Source organism: Enoplosus armatus, chromosome 6, assembly GCF_043641665.1.
Source record: "Enoplosus armatus isolate fEnoArm2 chromosome 6, fEnoArm2.hap1, whole genome shotgun sequence".
In the NCBI taxonomy this organism is placed as follows: Eukaryota; Metazoa; Chordata; class Actinopteri; order Centrarchiformes; family Enoplosidae; genus Enoplosus; species Enoplosus armatus.
The window spans coordinates 10393457-10410543 of NC_092185.1; the positions used below are offsets into that span (position 1 = coordinate 10393457).

Here is a 17087-nt window from a genome sequence, read left to right on the forward strand (position 1 = left end):
AGAGGGAATTTTGAGGTTATTCTTGGGGTCTCAAAATGAATGTTAAATATTACCAACTACTTTCACTTATTAAGTGGCTTTGGCATTTCGGGTTATTTTAGTCGTTCAAGTAGTGCACTTAAGCACAAATTTGAGGTACTTTAATTGAGTATTTCCATTTGATGCTACTTTATACTTGTACTCCATCACATTTCAGAGGAAAATATTACACTTTTGCTTTTCAGATCAACATTTTATAAGTAGTTTATGAAACATGCATTGTTATACATGAAACTACCCAACAATACAGTTGTTAAAATGAGCTCCACCTTGACAACATTCAGATGCTGCTTGGACGGTAATAAATCAGGAATAACATTCCATTAATAAATATATAATCAATCTCACACTTTGAATGGAGCCTTTTTGCATAATAAGTAGGCCAACAGCAGGACTTCTTCATTGCTGTATTGCTATTTTTACTTAAAAAATAGCCTAAATATATATGGAAGGAGAACATTTATTTAGTTATTTGACACTGATTGGTTGATTCATTCAATTTTTTTTTTTTTGTCAGAAGGGGAATTTGAACAGGCAACAATCACCTCGTGACTTCTCATCAGCTCCACTTCTCTTTCCCCCGCCGCCTCTGCTGTCAAACGCTTTAACGCTGAAGCTTCATCAAGTGACCGTGATGAACACTTTGCTTCTGCTCGCTTTTCTGTCCGGAGCTTCAGCTTTTCACCTGTCTGGACGAGGTAAGCTGTGGCGATCGTCCGTTTTGTACAGTAACACTTACTTTCACTGTTTTATTAGTTGTGTTAAACAGTAGCTTTCACTTTCGCAATCTGCCATGGCGCCCACTCGCTTGTTCTTATTGTTTAATTCTCTGTACAACATTCATGTTGACAATGTGACTTGTTTTCAGACGAGTTCCACTTCAAGTCATGGATGGCACAGGTAGGTTATATCTATCAGACGCTGTGTAACACATGTGGTTATTATGAGGAAGTAACCTGCGGTGAAAAATCACAGTAACAGTCTAACTGAACGTCTGTTGATGCTCAAATGTGAGCTACATGATTACGCTGATTACAAAGTGAAAGCAGTCTGTCCTGTGTACAGCACAACAAAGAGTACAGCATGAAGGAGTACTATGAGAGGGTGCAGATTTTCACTGAGAACAAGAGGAGGATTGACAAACACAATGAAGGAAATCACTCTTTCACAAGTAGGAGCGCCTTGTTATTTACTGTTTTTTTTTTTTCATATGGTCAATGGCAGTGTGTTAAGCCTTGTTTCATCTCTTTCTGCAGTGCGGCTGAACCAGTTTTCAGACATGACATTTAGTGAATTTCGAACGTCTCTCCTCTGGTCTGAGCCACAGGTAAAGCCATCCACACAGGAAGTAGTTTACATGGATGTTTTGATGCTTTTTTTGACAGGGATGGTAGTTATTTTACATACTGCCTTTTACAGAACTGCTCTGCTACCAAGGGGAGCTACCTCAGCAGCAACGGACCATATCCAGACTCCATCGACTGGAGAAAGAAAGGAAATTATGTGACAGATGTGAAGAATCAGGTGAAGTTTAACTGTGCAAACGTCCACACACACATTTTATTTTCAGTTATTGATCTCAAAGGTCAGTAGATTGTTACTGGGTAACCCAGAGATGCTGGTGATAACTGAGAACTCCAACTATAATTGTCAATAATATTAGAAACCAGTGGTTTCCAAGCTGAGGGGCAGGTCTCTTTTTTTGAGTTTGTAGTATGTTCACACTGGAAAAGTGACAAAATATAGTCAGAATCAGAATCAGAATCAGAAACTGTTTATTGCCAAGTAACATACATTACAAGGAATTTGCTGTGGTCTGAAGGTGCTATTGTTTTGATAACAAATAAGTAGAATATAAAGGCTAAAATAAGAATAAGAATAAAAAAAAAAAAAAAAAATAAGATAAGATAAATAACAACAGTGCAGTGACCAGAATAAAGTAAAGTGTCCAGATAAAGTGTCCAGTAGGGGGTGGGTGCGTTAATGTAACGCAGTGGGGACAGGGGTGATGTACGTTAATATAACGTATAGCTTGTGTTTGTGTTCTGGGGGGGGGTCAGTGAGAGTTTGTCAGGTTGACTGCAGAGGGGAAGAAACTGTTTTTGTGGCGGGAGGTTTTGGTCCTGATGGACCGCAGCCTTCTGCCAGAGGGGAGGGGGTCGAACAGATGGTGTCCGGGGTGGGAGGGGTCGGCAGCGATCTTCCCTGCTCTCCTCAGGGTCCTGGAGGAGTACAGGTCCTGAAGAGATGGGAGGTTGCAGCCGATCACCCTCTCTGCAGAGCGGATGATACGCTGCAGTCTGCGTCTGTCCTTGGTGGAGGCAGCAGCGTACCAGACGGTGATGGAGGAGGTGAGGATGGACTCTATGATGGCGGTGTAGAAGTGAACCAGCATTTTTTGTGGCAGGTTAAACTTCCTCAGCTGCCTCAGGAAGTACATCCTCTGTTGGGCTTTCTTGATGACGGAGCTGATGTTCAGCTCCCACCGGAGGTCCTGGCTGATGATGGAGCCCAGGAAACGGAAGGACTCCACAGTGTCCACTGCAGAGTCACACAGGGTGATGGGGGCGGGTGGGGCTGCGCTCTTCCTGAAGTCAACAACCATCTCCACTGTCTTTGAAGCGTTAAGCTCCAGGTTGTTGCTGTTGCACCAGGTCACCAGATGGTCAATCTCCCACCTGTAGGCAGACTCATCCTCTCCAGAGATGAGTCCGATGAGGGTGGTGTCGTCCGCGAACTTCAGGAGCTTGACAGACTGGTGACTGGAGGTGCAGCTGTTGGTGTAGAGGGAGAAGAGTAGAGGAGAAAGAACACAGCCTTGAGGGGAGCCGGTGCTGATCGTCCGCGAGTCAGAGACGTGTTTCCCCAGCTTCACGTGCTGCTTCCTGTCAGACAGGAAATCTGTGATCCACCTGCAGGTGGGGTCAGGCACGTTGAGCTGGGAGAGCTTGTCCTGAAGAAGAGCCGGGACGATCGTGTTGAAGGCAGAGCTGAAGTCCACAAACAGGATCCTGGCATAGGATCCTGCGGAGTCCAGGTGCTGGAGGATGAAGTGTAGAGCCAGGTTGACGGCGTCGTCTACAGACCTGTTGGCTCTGTAGGCGAACTGCAGGGGGTCCAGCAGAGAGTCTGTGATGGATTTGAGGTGGGACAAAACCAGGCGTTCAAATGATTTCATGACCACAGAGGTCAGGGCGACGGGTCTGTAGTCATTTAATCCAGTGGGCCCTGGTTTTTTGGGGACGGGGATGATGGTGGAGGCCTTGAAGCAGGCTGGCACGTGGCATGTCTCCAGTGAGGTGTTGAAGATGTCCGTGAACACCGGAGACAGCTGATCGGCGCAGCGCTTCAGGCAGGATGGGGAGATGGAGTCTGGTCCAGCAGCTTTACGCGGGTTTTGTCTCTTGAAGAGCCTGTTCACATCTCTTTCAAGGACAGACAGAGGTGTCGATGCTGGAGGAGTGGGGGGCGCTGTGGGGGGCAGCTGTGGTGGTAGGAGGTGTGAGAGTTCAGCCCCAGGTGTGATGAGGGGGTTGGGGCTGTTGGGCTGGAGCTGGTGGGTGATGGTGTGGGGGATGGTGTCAGGACTGTCCCATTGTCTTTCAAAGCGACAGTAGAAGTCGTTGAGGCTGTTGGCGAGGCGTCGGTCGTTAGTCATTATTCATACAAAAAAAACCTTTTGAGTGTGCTGTTGATGGGCACAATGCATTGCACAAAGGAAATGGAGGAGCTAATCAAACTTATTGTGTACAGTGGTGAAACACTCCAGAAACACGCCAGAAAAACATTTTGGAAAAACATTTTGCTATCTCTTTAAGTTCAATTGGCAGTTTTTCCATCGTTAATGTTATTTGTTCCCACCTGTGCTTTTCCTGCTGTGACATGTCAAAATGTTTTGTGGGGAAAGGGGTCTGTGAATCTGGTTCATTTGGGAACAGTAAAGAAACAAAAGTGCGCCAGTGAGCCATGACAGTGTGATTGGGCCAGCATGCACAATACCGGGACCCTGAAGCTGAAGCAGCTCAATGGAATTCAGCCATCATTAACTTTATTAATTACATCTGTTCTTTTCATACCGTGATATGTCAAAATGTCCTCAATGTGCAATAGGTCTACTGTTACAGATTGATAAAAATGCTATAAATGTAAGTATCAAGGAGGGTATATGAAGTTTTTTCCGCTTTTTAACCTTTCTTTGCATTTTTATCTCATGAAATACTCACAAAATATCTTATTGTTTGGTTTTTTTTTTGCACCAAAGGAAAGTTGTGGTAGTTGCTGGACTTTTTCCACAACCGGCTGTTTGGAGTCTGTTACTGCTATCAACACTGGGAAGCTCGTACCACTGGTGACCTTCTTTCACTTCTCTATCAAAACTGCTGTTTTTGTCTAAAAAATGTAGTTCCTTTGTCATAGTAGGGCAAAGATTCACTTACTGTAATCTTTAATCCGATACTTTACTTTAAACTGATACTACTTAGTCAGAGCAACAGCTGGTGGACTGCGCCCAGGACTTCAACAACCATGGATGTAACGGGTGAGAGTCAAATACACTTTATGTTTCCTTCCTCTTTTAATCATTTCCCTGCAACTACCTGAGTGCGTCACTGCAGACACATTTTTATAACAAGGTCTTAATTTGTCTTCTAGTGGCCTTCCCAGTCAAGCATTTGAATACATCATGTACAACAAGGGACTGATGACGGAGGAAGACTACCCATACACAGCTATTGTAACTAAATTATTTGCCATCCGACAGTATAAACAAAACTAAATTGTAAGCAGATCTGACTTTGAAGTTACATATGTAACGGCGTTTGAGTCATACTTTTTTTTGTTTAACCAGGACGGCACTTGTGTGTATAAACCAGAACTGGCAGCTGCTTTTGTGAAGAATGTGGCGAACATAACAGCGGTTAGTGAACATCGGAGTCTTTCTACAAGAGAAGTGTCTTTATTGAACGCCTGCGAGTGATGATGTCTTTCTGTCACAGTACGATGAGATGGGGATGGTGGATGCGGTCGCCACACGCAATCCTGTCAGTTTTGCCTTCGAGGTGACCTCTGACTTCATGCATTACTCCCAGGGCGTGTACACGAGGTGAGGAGAAGTCACGGAAATATTGTCATATACAATATGTTCCTGGAAATTGATTTGTGTGTCAGTTTTTATGCTTTTTTACACTTAGTGTAAATTGGTGACCCAGACTAGATTGACACAAACATACAAAGGCACAGTCCATTTCATGGCAATATACACTATACTAAATGGTTCATAAAAATCATACAGAGTTTGCTATCTGAGGGGGAAAAAGTCCTGTTTCATCTAGTGTTTTCCCTCTTGTTTTTCTCTAGCTTTGAGGTGTAGGTCACATATTTAGAAATATATATCGTACATCTCTTTTACTTGAACCTTTAGGAATATTTTACAACTCCCTCCAACTAAGACTGGGGAGAATTTCTCTGTCTTGTATTCATTTCTAACAGATATGATAACACCTTGACTTACAGCTAGATTTATAATACACAGCTTTAGCTTTATCTGCAATGATTATATTTTATAATTACATTATACATTAAATGGAAAACTGGACATATCTATTCATTTGGCATTTGACAACCCTGAAATATTATCTGTTTCGGCTTCAGTAAATATTTCACTCATTTGTCAGCACTGGATAACCCTGAGAAAACTGATATCACTGTAAGACGTAATGCAATTTAGACACAAACACATAAAGTGTGTGCCCACTTATTAGTGCATTCAACAACATTAGTTATTTTATAGGATCAAATGTAACCAAACATCCTGGAGTAGGAGAGGCAAAGCTCTGTCTGTACACTGTGTTTAAAACACCCATACAAAGGCCTTTTCTGTCAGTGAATCTGTTTGACGTGAAAGTGGTGTAAGTTCCTCATTCTTTATCAGAACTGTCATGTGTATAAATATAAACTTAGTTCTCTTCCTCCTTTCAGCACTGAATGCCACAGCACCACAGACAAGGTGAATCATGCTGTGTTAGCAGTCGGGTATGGAGAGGAGAATGGCACCCCTCACTGGATAGTAAAGAACTCGTGGGGAGCCGGCTGGGGGATTAGTGGGTAAATCTTCTGTTTTACCACATACAGGAAAATATTATTGAAGGTATACTAACCAGAGAAAGATAATAACAATGTTCTCCTCTTACAGATATTTCCTCATTGAACGTGGGAAGAACATGTGTGGACTCGCTGCCTGCTCATCTTTCCCGGAGGTGTGATTCCTGTTTGATGTCAAACTACAAAAGGGCAGAAAAGGGAGCAGAATCCAAACATTTTTATAATTTTATTATACAGGTTGCTTTTTATATAATCAGTACCCTACTGTGCTTCAATGTACAGTGGGTTTTTGCACAATGGAGAAAGCACTATGATAGGATAGATCAAGTCATATTCAGATTAATCAATAAACCTGACATTGTCACTTATGTACTGTTGTAGTTAAATTTGCAAATAAAATAAATCAAATCAGTTTGAGTCTTTCATCACAACATATTGCAGCTGTCTGGAAGATGCCCAAATATGATGGCTATAGTAATAATGATTGATAAGGGTATAATCCATGATGACATGTTGCTGTCTATGATTACTCAAAAAACACTGCTAGAAAGAGAGAGCACACATTAACAGTTTTATCCCTCTGTGACATGTAAGATTACTTTGACTGTATGATTTTACATTTACTAGTACACTGAATTAAACATTTGAGTGATTACATTTCATTGTGTTTGGTTATTTATTTATTCGCTTACAGTGACCCTGGTTGTCTTGTCCGCCAATGTCGTATTACTACATTTCCCAGAATCCTCATTCCTACTTAGCCTCGGCCAATAAGAAGTCAGTTTGTTGAACGGGCGCTAAATCAGTTGTCTGTCCACCTCATATTCCTGGAGAGAGTAAATTTAGCGGTAAAGTTAATAGAGAAGACTGCCTACATGTAATGGACATTAATGAAATACAACCCAGTATCATCCTGTGTCGCGAGCAATGCTGAAGAAACTGGCCACCACTTTTGTGAACTGAGGTCGGACTGCTAGCTAGCTAACACTCGCTGGCTCAGCTTCTTACTAACAATGTCTAGTCTTCCACAAAATAACTTGAAGGAACAGCTGGCGAGGCACAGCAATGCAGCTCAAAGCAAGTTGTCTCTCGCTAAACCCAAACTGGGGTAAGTTTACTGTGAGCTCACGGTACAGCAATAACACAGCAACAACAGTTAGCTAGCTTTAAGCTGTCAGATGTGCTAACGGATAAACACTCTTCTGTATTAGCTAGTTATTAGCACAGCTGGGATACGTCAGCTTTGTCAGAGATGCTCTCTACCAGAGGCCTCATACACCCAGAACGAGAGCAACAACCTGATGTGAACAGTTTCAATTCATCATGGAAAAAGTCAATATGTCACACAGTACAAAACATGTAAGATTGATCTAGCTGGTGGTGGTCCTAGAGACTATATTGGTTTACTGTGTGTATTTAGCATGTTTGTGTCAATAAATGCTGCATTATAGAGTCGAAAAATAGTAATTAATGCGGCCTTTAATTGTCTGTTAAACACATTTTGCTCCTAGTACCTGGACGCTCATATTAAAATTAAATGTGACATTCAGAAACGAAGCCATGTGTCTCTGAATACTCTTTATGCTTATACCGAGCCAGTTCAACAGAAATTTACAAAAGCATAAAAATAGTATTTGACTATCCTCTAAAACCATTACATTTCATTTTGAATGGGCATGCCTTTGCTCTTAACCGTCAAATTATGTTTTCATAATATCACACTGGTTTATTTTTCAGGGCCTTTTCTTTCAAAAAGAAGTCCTTATCGGGCACAACGAAGGTGCAAGTCCCGACCAAGGTAATCAGCTCTAATGTTTTGGCAAACAGGAATGTCAATGTCCCTAAGAACAGTTTGGTGACTAAATCTCCTTTGACATTTTCAAACAAGCTTGAGAGACCTCAAAAATCCCAAATCAACAACTTCTTCCCTGTAAGTTCAAAAGGCAAGTCGGACTCCATCAGCCCAGCAGATAACTGTGCTCCTGCAAGCCAGACTAATTCATCAGTGTTTAGTAAGGTGATTAAAGCTCCAACTAAATCTGACAACCGGTATACTTGTGGCACACGAGGGAATTCCACAAGTCTGGATGCATCTCTTGGATTCCCGATGGACGACTGGGATGATTTTGATGACTTCGAAACTCCTGCCAAAGCAAAAAATGACTCCTTCAGTTCAGAAGTATCAGGGAAATACTCCAATCCAGTGTCATCTCCTAGTGAAGAAAAGATGCAATTCACAGGGAAACTAAACCATGACGCCTCTCTAATGACACCAGAGTTCAGCAACAGTTTTGCAAACAAGAATGGTCTTTCCAGGAGTGAACAGTCTTGTATGGAAACGGATGGACTGGAGCACGGTGTCGACAAAGCTGCACTTTCACCGGGACCTACTATGAAGGACCCAGCAGAGGGTGAACTTGAAGATTCTCCAGTTAAAATGACCAGAAGACGTCCTCCTGCACATCTCAAGTCTGTCATGAGTGAAAGTGAAGAGGACAACGATGTTGTGCCAGAACCTTCTAAAGGAATGGCAGGTAACAAGCTGTTTGTTGCAGCATTTGTATTTTGTTTGTACATTGTTGGGCAGATATTGGTCTGGAAAGCAATGAATTACACGAAAAACACAGACTATATCTTTTTGCCTTTTAGACGATAAAAAATGGATTGACCCAAACGTAATACAGCTTGATGACAACTCAGACCTTGAAGATGACCTTGATTACATTCCCCCTTCTCCAATCCGTGATGAGATCTCTTATACTACTTCTGCATTGGAGACAAGGTCAGTTCTTTCGATTTATTATGCATTTTCCCACTGTTCAAGTTCCTGCGTATACATTGTCGTGAATTAAATGACCCTTGAAGTATATGTGTATTTTCTCTTATCAAAACCAGCATCATCACAGTTAATAAGTTGTACTGTTAAGAATACCCCAGTTCCCCTTTTAACCTGTATGATATATGATTTTTGATCTTACAAAACCGAAAAACTGAAATGTTAATCTGAAGGTATCAGTTGACAGTACAGTGATTGTAGTGGGTACATTTTTGCTGCCAAGGTTTCACACCATTTGATTTACTGAAATAGTTAGATAGACTTGACCCCAAAGAAAGTTTTAAAAAGGAAACAGGACATAACTTTTCTTTTATGTCAAACAGATCCAAATCAGCTGATGCTGGACCCATCACAACACTACACAAACCCTCTGATCACCGCTCAAAAGACAAATCTAGTGGGTGTTGTCTTTTTTTCTGATTTGTCCACAAGTTGTACTCATTTTATTCATACAATTAGGACTCTAATCTTTGTCCCTTTTCATTTTGTTGTTTCTTTCTTCTGATCATGTCACAGATGAGCAACTCTTCAGTATCATGGAGTCTATTTGTGCTCTGGTTGATTCCATCCCTGAACATGAACTAATAGCTCTGTCTCATGGAAATGAGATTTTGTTGAAGAGGGCTCAAAGGTGTGCACATTGAGTGAAAATGGCTTTGTTATTATTCATGATATTTAATGATACCTCAGTAAGATTGCAATCATCTGCCTTTCTCACACAGGAAGAGGATTCTTGCAACTGGTGGTGGAGGATTATTGAGAGAGCAGCTGCCGGACAGCACTGTGGTTTCTGAACCCAGCTTTAAAGACAAATCTTCTCTTTGCTGTGATACTTCTAGTGTTATGTCATCCAACAGCTCTGTGCCTGTGTACTCAAAGAAGCCTCCTCAGGTCAGGAGATCTTCAGCCGTCTCTGTGGACTATGACTCTGATCACTCTGACAGTATTATTAATGTGAAACCCACAATATATGTGGACGACGAGAGTATCTGTGACTCTCCATCAACCCTCACAAATCCATCTTTTAATATCTCTAAGAAAACGAGCACAGACCTGGACGGTTCGGATCTCTTCTTCTCACGTAAAAAGCCAGAGACTGGTTTTCAGAGCAAATCTAACACCCCAGCAACCATTACAGATGCACAAGACGTACAACCAGATGACTTTTACATTGACGACTTTGACATTGACGACTTTAATGACTCAGACATCCCTGAATACTTTGACGAACCCCCAACATTTTCAGTGACTCCAACAGTGAAAGAGGGCGGACCAAGCAAGTCTTCCTGGGAGAAGAAACCAACAACACCTGCTCCTGGTCCCAAGCCTTCAAATATCTGCTCTCCTGGTAAGTCAGCAGGGCATGGAAAAATCTGGGCCTGTACAAATGCTTTGGTAGAAATATGCTCAGAGCAATGTACTGTTGGACGGCAAACAGCACTAGTTAAACTTAAAAAGCAGATGAATTGCAGATTAAGATTGATGTCATACTTTTTATATATTTTCAACTTTTACCTGTGTCCAACAGCATAAAGTTACATTTTCATCAGCCTGATGTATTAATTACACATTCAAACTTCAAAATGTCACCATTAATTTCATCTTACGATATGTTGTAAAACAGAGTTATCATTAGAGCTGAAACCATTAATTGATAAGGCGATCGACAGAAAATTATATATTTTTTGATAATAAAAATTCACTGGAATTTGAATATTTGCTGTTTTATTTTGTCTTCTATGATGTTAAATTGTACATCATTGGGTTTTGAACTGTTGGTTGGACACCAGCTAATTGAATATGTCAACTTGGGTTTTTTTTTCTTTTTTACTATTTACTGACATTTTGTAGACCAAATGACTATCTATTAATTGAGATAATAATTGGCAGGTTGATAATAAAAATAATTGTTAGCTGCAGCCCTAGATATCAGGAATACTAAGTAGTCTTTGTTTAACCCTCATTGTTTTTCTGTGATTCTGAAATAATAAATATTTGATAAATACAGAATTTATGGAGTAGGTTGATGGTCTTCTGGTGCATTTTACTGACAGAACCCACCTTCAGAAACCCAGCCCATGATCGCTTCAGAGGGTTCAACTTCTCCTACTCACAAGAGATGATGAAGATCTTTCACAAGCGTTTTGGTCTTCATCAATTCAGGTTCAATCAACTAGAAGCAATCAATGCAACACTTGAGGGAGAAGACACGTTTGTTTTGATGCCCACAGGTTAGTAGTGATCAAAAGTTACAAAAACAAATGGTATCTTAGCCTGATTTAGGATGTCACCTGCAGTAAAAATGTCCACATTTCTCTGTAACTGATGTGTTTTATAGGTGGGGGTAAAAGCTTGTGCTACCAGCTACCTGCCTGCGTGTCACCAGGAGTTACTGTGGTCATCTCCCCACTCAAATCACTCATCGTAGACCAGGTCCAGAAACTCACTACACTGGATGTAAGTGTGTTTGCTCCTGCTGGTCTATTGGATCAGTATGATGTTATAATGAGTGCAATGCTCAGAAAGTGGTTATATTGTAATGTCCCACATTTCAGATCCCAGCAATAAGCTTGTCTGGTGATAAAAGTGACAGTGAAGCAGCGAGGATCTATATGCAGCTCTCGAGGAAAGACCCCATTATTAAACTGCTCTATGTCACTCCTGAAAAGGTGAGAAATGAATGATTTACACTCAAAATGTTGGAATCTATAGGTGTGTTTTCTTAGCAGTAACTCATTTTCATCTTTTCTCTTTTCCCCAAGGTAAGTGCAAGTAACAGGCTGATCTCCGCCCTGCAGAACCTGTACGAGCGAGGCCTTTTAGCCCGGTTTGTCATAGACGAGGCCCATTGTGTCAGTCAGGTGTGTTCCTCTGCTTCATACACAATCTGCAGGATGGTTAATATATTTGCTACAGCCACTGTGAATCATCCTGTGACCTTAAATATTTCAGTGGGGCCACGATTTCCGTCCAGACTACAAGAGGTTGCATGAACTGCGTCAGAAGTTCCCCAACGTGCTGATGATGGCCCTGACAGCCACCGCCACCCCCCGTGTTCAGAAAGACATCCTCAACCAGCTGAATATGACTCGGCCGCAGGTGTACGTGCTCCATCTCAGGCTCTGTCTCAGATTTTTTTTAAATGAGTTCAGTTTTAATATTGTTGAATTCATTCATTTTATCTAATATATTTTCAGGTTTACCATGAGTTTCAACAGAACCAACCTGAAGTATTCCGTGCTGCCCAAGAAACCCAAAAAGGTTGACGAGGACTGCATCAGCTGGATCAAGAAGCACTACCCACGTAAATAATTCAGAAGTGCTTTTTCTGATCCTGTTATTTTCAGAACACTGCGGTAACTGTTTTGTTGAAAATTCAAGTCAGATTTGAATGTGAACACAGTCTGAAGTCTGTCATATCTGAACAATGGTGAAGGGACAGAAATCATATCAGTCCAGTGAATACGTTTTGTCTAATCAGTTAAAGACAGCTCATGTCATAAAGACGCTGCTGTGTGGTTACTGCAGATTAAGGATTTGTTTTAATGGAAGCATGTACTATACTTAAGCTTCTATAAAATACATTAAAACCTTGTTTTTGTCAAATTTAAGTAGCCTTGTAATAATAGCCATTTGTTAATTAACCTGCATCTCTGCATGCTGCAGGTGACTCTGGCATCGTGTACTGCCTGTCCCGTAATGACTGTGATGCCATGGCTGAGAGTCTGCAGAGAGCAGGGATTTTAGCTCTGTCGTATCACGCTGGCCTGCGTGACGGTGACAGAGAATATGTGCAGAGCAAGTGGATCAATCAGGATGGCTGCCAGGTGAGGTCATCATAAAGGTAACATTTTGCAAACCTGCAGCTGTTCGAGGGACTTAAAGTGCACATTGCTCTTGTTTCACCGTCTCTCTTTTGTCTGCCAGGTCATCTGTGCCACCATAGCTTTTGGCATGGGCATTGACAAACCTGATGTGCGCTATGTGATCCACGCCAGTCTGCCGAAGTCAGTGGAGGGTTACTACCAGGAGTCCGGGAGAGCTGGCAGAGACGGAGAGATCTCTCACTGTATTCTCTTCTACTCCTACACCGACGTCCACCGCATCAAAAGGATTATCAGCAGTATGTGGCAAATATATTTCTTATTGCAAATATATTATTTATTTTCCTATCCTCAAGCCTATGGAATCATTCAAAGCATGTTTTGTTTTTTTAATCACAGTGGACAGAGAAGGCGACAGACACACCAAGTCGACTCATTTCAACAACCTACAGAGCATGGTGCACTTCTGTGAGAACCTGATGGAGTGCCGAAGAATTCAGCTGCTCGCATACTTCGGAGAGCTGAATTTCAACAAAAGCTTCTGCAAGGATCACGCAGACGTCAGCTGCGACAACTGTTCCAAACCCACCGTAGGAATCATTTCTTATCATGTCTTAATTACAACTTCAAAGAGCTACCTGGCTGTTTCTATTTAAGCAACAATGTTTGAACGTTCCCGTGTGCAGCAATACAAGATGAGAAATGTTACTGAAGATGTGAAGAAGATCGTGAGGTTTGTCCAGGAGAACTGCGAGAAAGTTGGAGCAGGGTTTGGCAAGACTGCTCAGCAAAACCGACTGACACTGAATATGCTGGTGGACATCTTTGTAGGTAAAGTACATGCTCGCATTGTAAAGGCATTTTGCAGCTGTGAATCTTGCCCAAAAGTTTGTAATAAGAGTCGTCTGTTAATCGTCTCATGTGGGGAATCTTTTCTTTCTGTCAGGGTCCAAATCTGCCAAGATACAGACAGGAATGTTTGGGATGGGAGGAGCCTACTCTAAGCATAACGCTGACCGTCTCTTCAAAAAGCTGGTTCTGGACAACATCCTAGTGGAGGATCTCTACATCACTTACAATGGCCAAGCTGTGTCTTATATCTCTGCTGGACCCAAAGCCATGAACGTGCTGTCTGGACACATGCCGGTAACCTGACATACATCTACTTAACGGCAGCATGAAGAGCTAAAAATATAGATACTAACATAACATTTTAATGCTCTCTTGTCTCATCGCAGGTGGAGTTCTATGAGACAGAGAGTGCGTCTAGCATCAGGAAACACAAAGCTGCTGTGGCCAAGAACGTCTCCCAGAGAGAGGAGAAGGTTCAGGAGTGTCTGAAGGAGCTGACCGATCTGTGCAAGCAGCTGGGGAAAGCGTTTGGCATTCACTATTACAACATCTTCTCCACCGCCACCTTGAAAAAAATAGCCGGTAATTTCTGAAACAATTAAGACTTAAAGTCTTTTTAAATGCTGTACCAGCTCATGTGATACAACTAGCATTTTATAACTTGTCAAACTTTTTTTCTCATGAACAGAGAAGCTTTCTTCTGACCCTGAAGTCCTCCTGCAAATTGATGGTGTGACAGAAGACAAACTGGAGAAGTACGGAGCAGAAGTCATTCAGGTCCTACAGAAATACTCTGAGTGGCAGCTGCCTAGTAAGAGAACTAAATCAAAGTTTTGCATATTTCAACTTCTTGCACCTCATTTCCTTTACTGGTTTTTATGATTATTATTCTGCACATTGTGGTATTTAATCCTACATTGTCTCTGTAGAGGAGCAGGCTGACAGTGGTGGAGACGGGTGGATAGACATGACACGAGGACACGCACAAATAGATTACGATGATGAGGACGAGTCCTCCAACTACTTCCGTGGTCAGGCCACACAGGGACAGAAGAGGAAGAAAGCACCATTCTTCAAATATTCCAAGAAGAGAAAAGGATATGGCAACACAAGTGCTGGTTCTAAAGGGTCTGTAGTGTTTCTCTCACATTTTATCATCTAGTTGGGGATCATATGAAGCAATAAGCATCTCATAGCTGAAACCTTATTTCCGTTTCCCCCTCTTTCTTCTGTCTTGCTATGATGTTATTGTGGATTCAGTCGTGGCTACAACAGCAATAAATCGTGGTCGTCATCGAGCTCCAGAGGTGGATCAAGAGCTGCAGGCCGGGGGTCCAGGAGCTCAGCGGTAGATGCATCAGCAGGCAGGAGACCGGGCTTCCTGGCTGCCCCGACCCCTCAAACCAACCAGCGACCCTTCTTGAAGCCCGTCTTTTCACACATGGGCTAGGGCCATTTTTAAACCAGTTGATGATGTAAAGTATTCATCTTGTTACATCCCAACTGTTTGTTGAAACTAAAATTGTATATTTATGCTCTGTACAGCTATTGTCATGGTGTCTGTCCAGACTTTATATTTGATTTTGATATATTTGTTTTAAATTGTAAATTTTTCAGTGACTTTCCACTTGGCATTTTGGTGTACGTCTTATTGTTTTATATTAAAGACTAATTTTATGATTTGTTGCTTGAGCTGGTCTACATTCAGAGGATCATTTTTGCAAGAGAAGAGCTGTGTACTGAATTTGTGTTGTACCACAAAGCCACAGGAGGAGCCACATCATATTTTTATTCAATGTTTTATTTCAAGTTTGAATAGTTTTATTTAATGGCACCAGTTACAAGGGACTATCGGAGAGAAACAATATTTTATACTGACTTGTACAGAAGGTTACCTACAGTACAAACATGGGTTCGGAATGGATCAGACTGAACAAGAACTGGATTTGGCACATGGATTTTTATATATATATATACTTGTATATATAACGTAATTAAACAGCAATCTCCAATCCCAGGATAGAAAGATGCAGACTACATAACACACCACCAGACATGGATATGCATATACACTTATTGACGTGTATGCACGGTCGTGTGAGGGTCTGTCCACTGGGAGCTGGCAGAGGAGCAAAAGGCAGATCGAGATGTCTTCAGTTATGACTCGTTTCATCTATTAACTCCTCAGTTCTACATGCATCATCCACGTTAATGTCACAGGGATTTTAGCCAGGAACGAAAGTTAGGTAGCCAATTGCGTATAAATCACTTGATTTCAATCATCTAAATTGGTTATGTAATTCTATTGGATCACATAAATGTAAAAACAAAAAAACTTAAAAAATGACGTTGGCGGAGAACTAATGACAATCTTTGACACTTTAGTCCTGATTATATCGTACATATATTGGTTTTTGAGACTTTGGATTAAGATATGTTCTGATGATTGCTGAAAATAGGTAGCAAAACACAGGGAGTAGACAAAATAACAAGAACACCTCACAGTTAAGTTCAGTCCAGTACAATAACGCTGCAAAATACCAGCTCAGAAAATTATATGGAATTACATTGTACCATGTGGGTGTTTCTGTTATTGAGTCCATCCCCTGCTTATTAAATTTAAACACAAGAATTTGATGCTTCATCTTCATCAGTGTGCCACACTGTATTTGCATGGCTGTACCTTCACTGCTGCTTTTCAGGGACGGACCAGCTGTTTCTGATTATTATCATTCTTGTTCATCAAAAGTCACACATCTGGCCAAAACTGTAGCCATCTCCCATGAGGTAAAAGAACTGTAAACATGACACAGCAACTGAAAAGAAAAAATTAAAGTCAGGTTTGTCACAGGAAACATGCCTGTAAAGACAAATTAAGACAGATTTCGGGCTGCCCAGTGTACATTACAAACAGTTTGAGACAGAGATGGACACTGTTTTTTTCCCCTCTTGGCCTGGGAGATTTTAAGGATGGAGCAGTCTGTAGTACAGTTGTTAGGGATGTTGTGTCTTTCGTTCTCCATTCCTTCATCTTTGCCACTTTGGTAAACTGCAGAGTTAGGATCCAGGCACAGGGAACAATCTGTCATTTAACAATAAAACAGCAAACAGCAGAACAAACATCCACATAAGAGGTCTCTAAGGAAAATTGATTTTTTTTTTTAATAAAAAAAATGGTATTAATGAATGCAACGGCAACTAAGTGTCTCAGTGGTCACATCATCGTTTAAGAGTCAGCACAACAGCAATTTGGTAAGTGGTTTTTCTAGAAACAGAAAAGACATATTTGACTTATTCATCGTTGGGTTTTCATACACAGGTTTTGTAAATCACATCTTTTTGCTCTCACAGCTGATTATTGCTCCTTGAATAATGCTGCCTTTTAAAAAACAAAGAAATGTTGCATGTTCAGAGAGACCACTGAAGCTACATAATGC

At 41.4% G+C, this 17087-nt stretch overlaps 2 protein-coding genes across 4 annotated transcripts; both read left to right on the forward strand.

Annotated features, from left to right (window-relative positions):
• Positions 1 to 618: 618 nt before the first annotated feature.
• ctsh (cathepsin H) lies at positions 619 to 6795 on the forward strand. 3 transcript variants are annotated; one of them, XM_070906968.1, is made up of 12 exons: positions 619 to 737; positions 908 to 939; positions 1105 to 1210; positions 1296 to 1366; positions 1459 to 1563; positions 4301 to 4387; positions 4521 to 4576; positions 4690 to 4771; positions 4886 to 4954; positions 5034 to 5140; positions 6016 to 6137; positions 6230 to 6795. In XM_070906968.1, exons 1-12 carry the CDS (start codon positions 674 to 676, stop codon positions 6517 to 6519), a joined length of 1191 nt encoding a protein of 396 aa, XP_070763069.1. In that variant the 5' UTR covers positions 619 to 673; the 3' UTR covers positions 6520 to 6795. The 3 variants fall into 3 exon arrangements, with proteins under 3 accessions (XP_070763069.1, XP_070763071.1, XP_070763070.1); XM_070906970.1 differs by having other exon boundaries at positions 1459 to 1568; positions 4306 to 4387; positions 6016 to 6141; positions 6230 to 6549; XM_070906969.1 differs by having other exon boundaries at positions 6016 to 6141; positions 6230 to 6549.
• A 356-nt stretch (positions 6796 to 7151) lies between these two features.
• Positions 7152 to 15214, forward strand: blm (BLM RecQ like helicase). Its single transcript, XM_070907664.1, has 21 exons — positions 7152 to 7246; positions 7876 to 8672; positions 8788 to 8920; positions 9298 to 9371; positions 9491 to 9605; positions 9697 to 10322; positions 11029 to 11205; positions 11313 to 11431; positions 11530 to 11643; positions 11737 to 11835; positions 11927 to 12075; positions 12172 to 12278; positions 12641 to 12801; positions 12902 to 13097; positions 13198 to 13388; positions 13485 to 13629; positions 13745 to 13944; positions 14037 to 14232; positions 14339 to 14461; positions 14580 to 14778; positions 14911 to 15214. Exons 1-21 carry the CDS (start codon positions 7152 to 7154, stop codon positions 15098 to 15100), a joined length of 4206 nt encoding a protein of 1401 aa, XP_070763765.1. The 3' UTR covers positions 15101 to 15214.
• The last annotated feature ends 1873 nt before the right edge of the window (positions 15215 to 17087 follow it).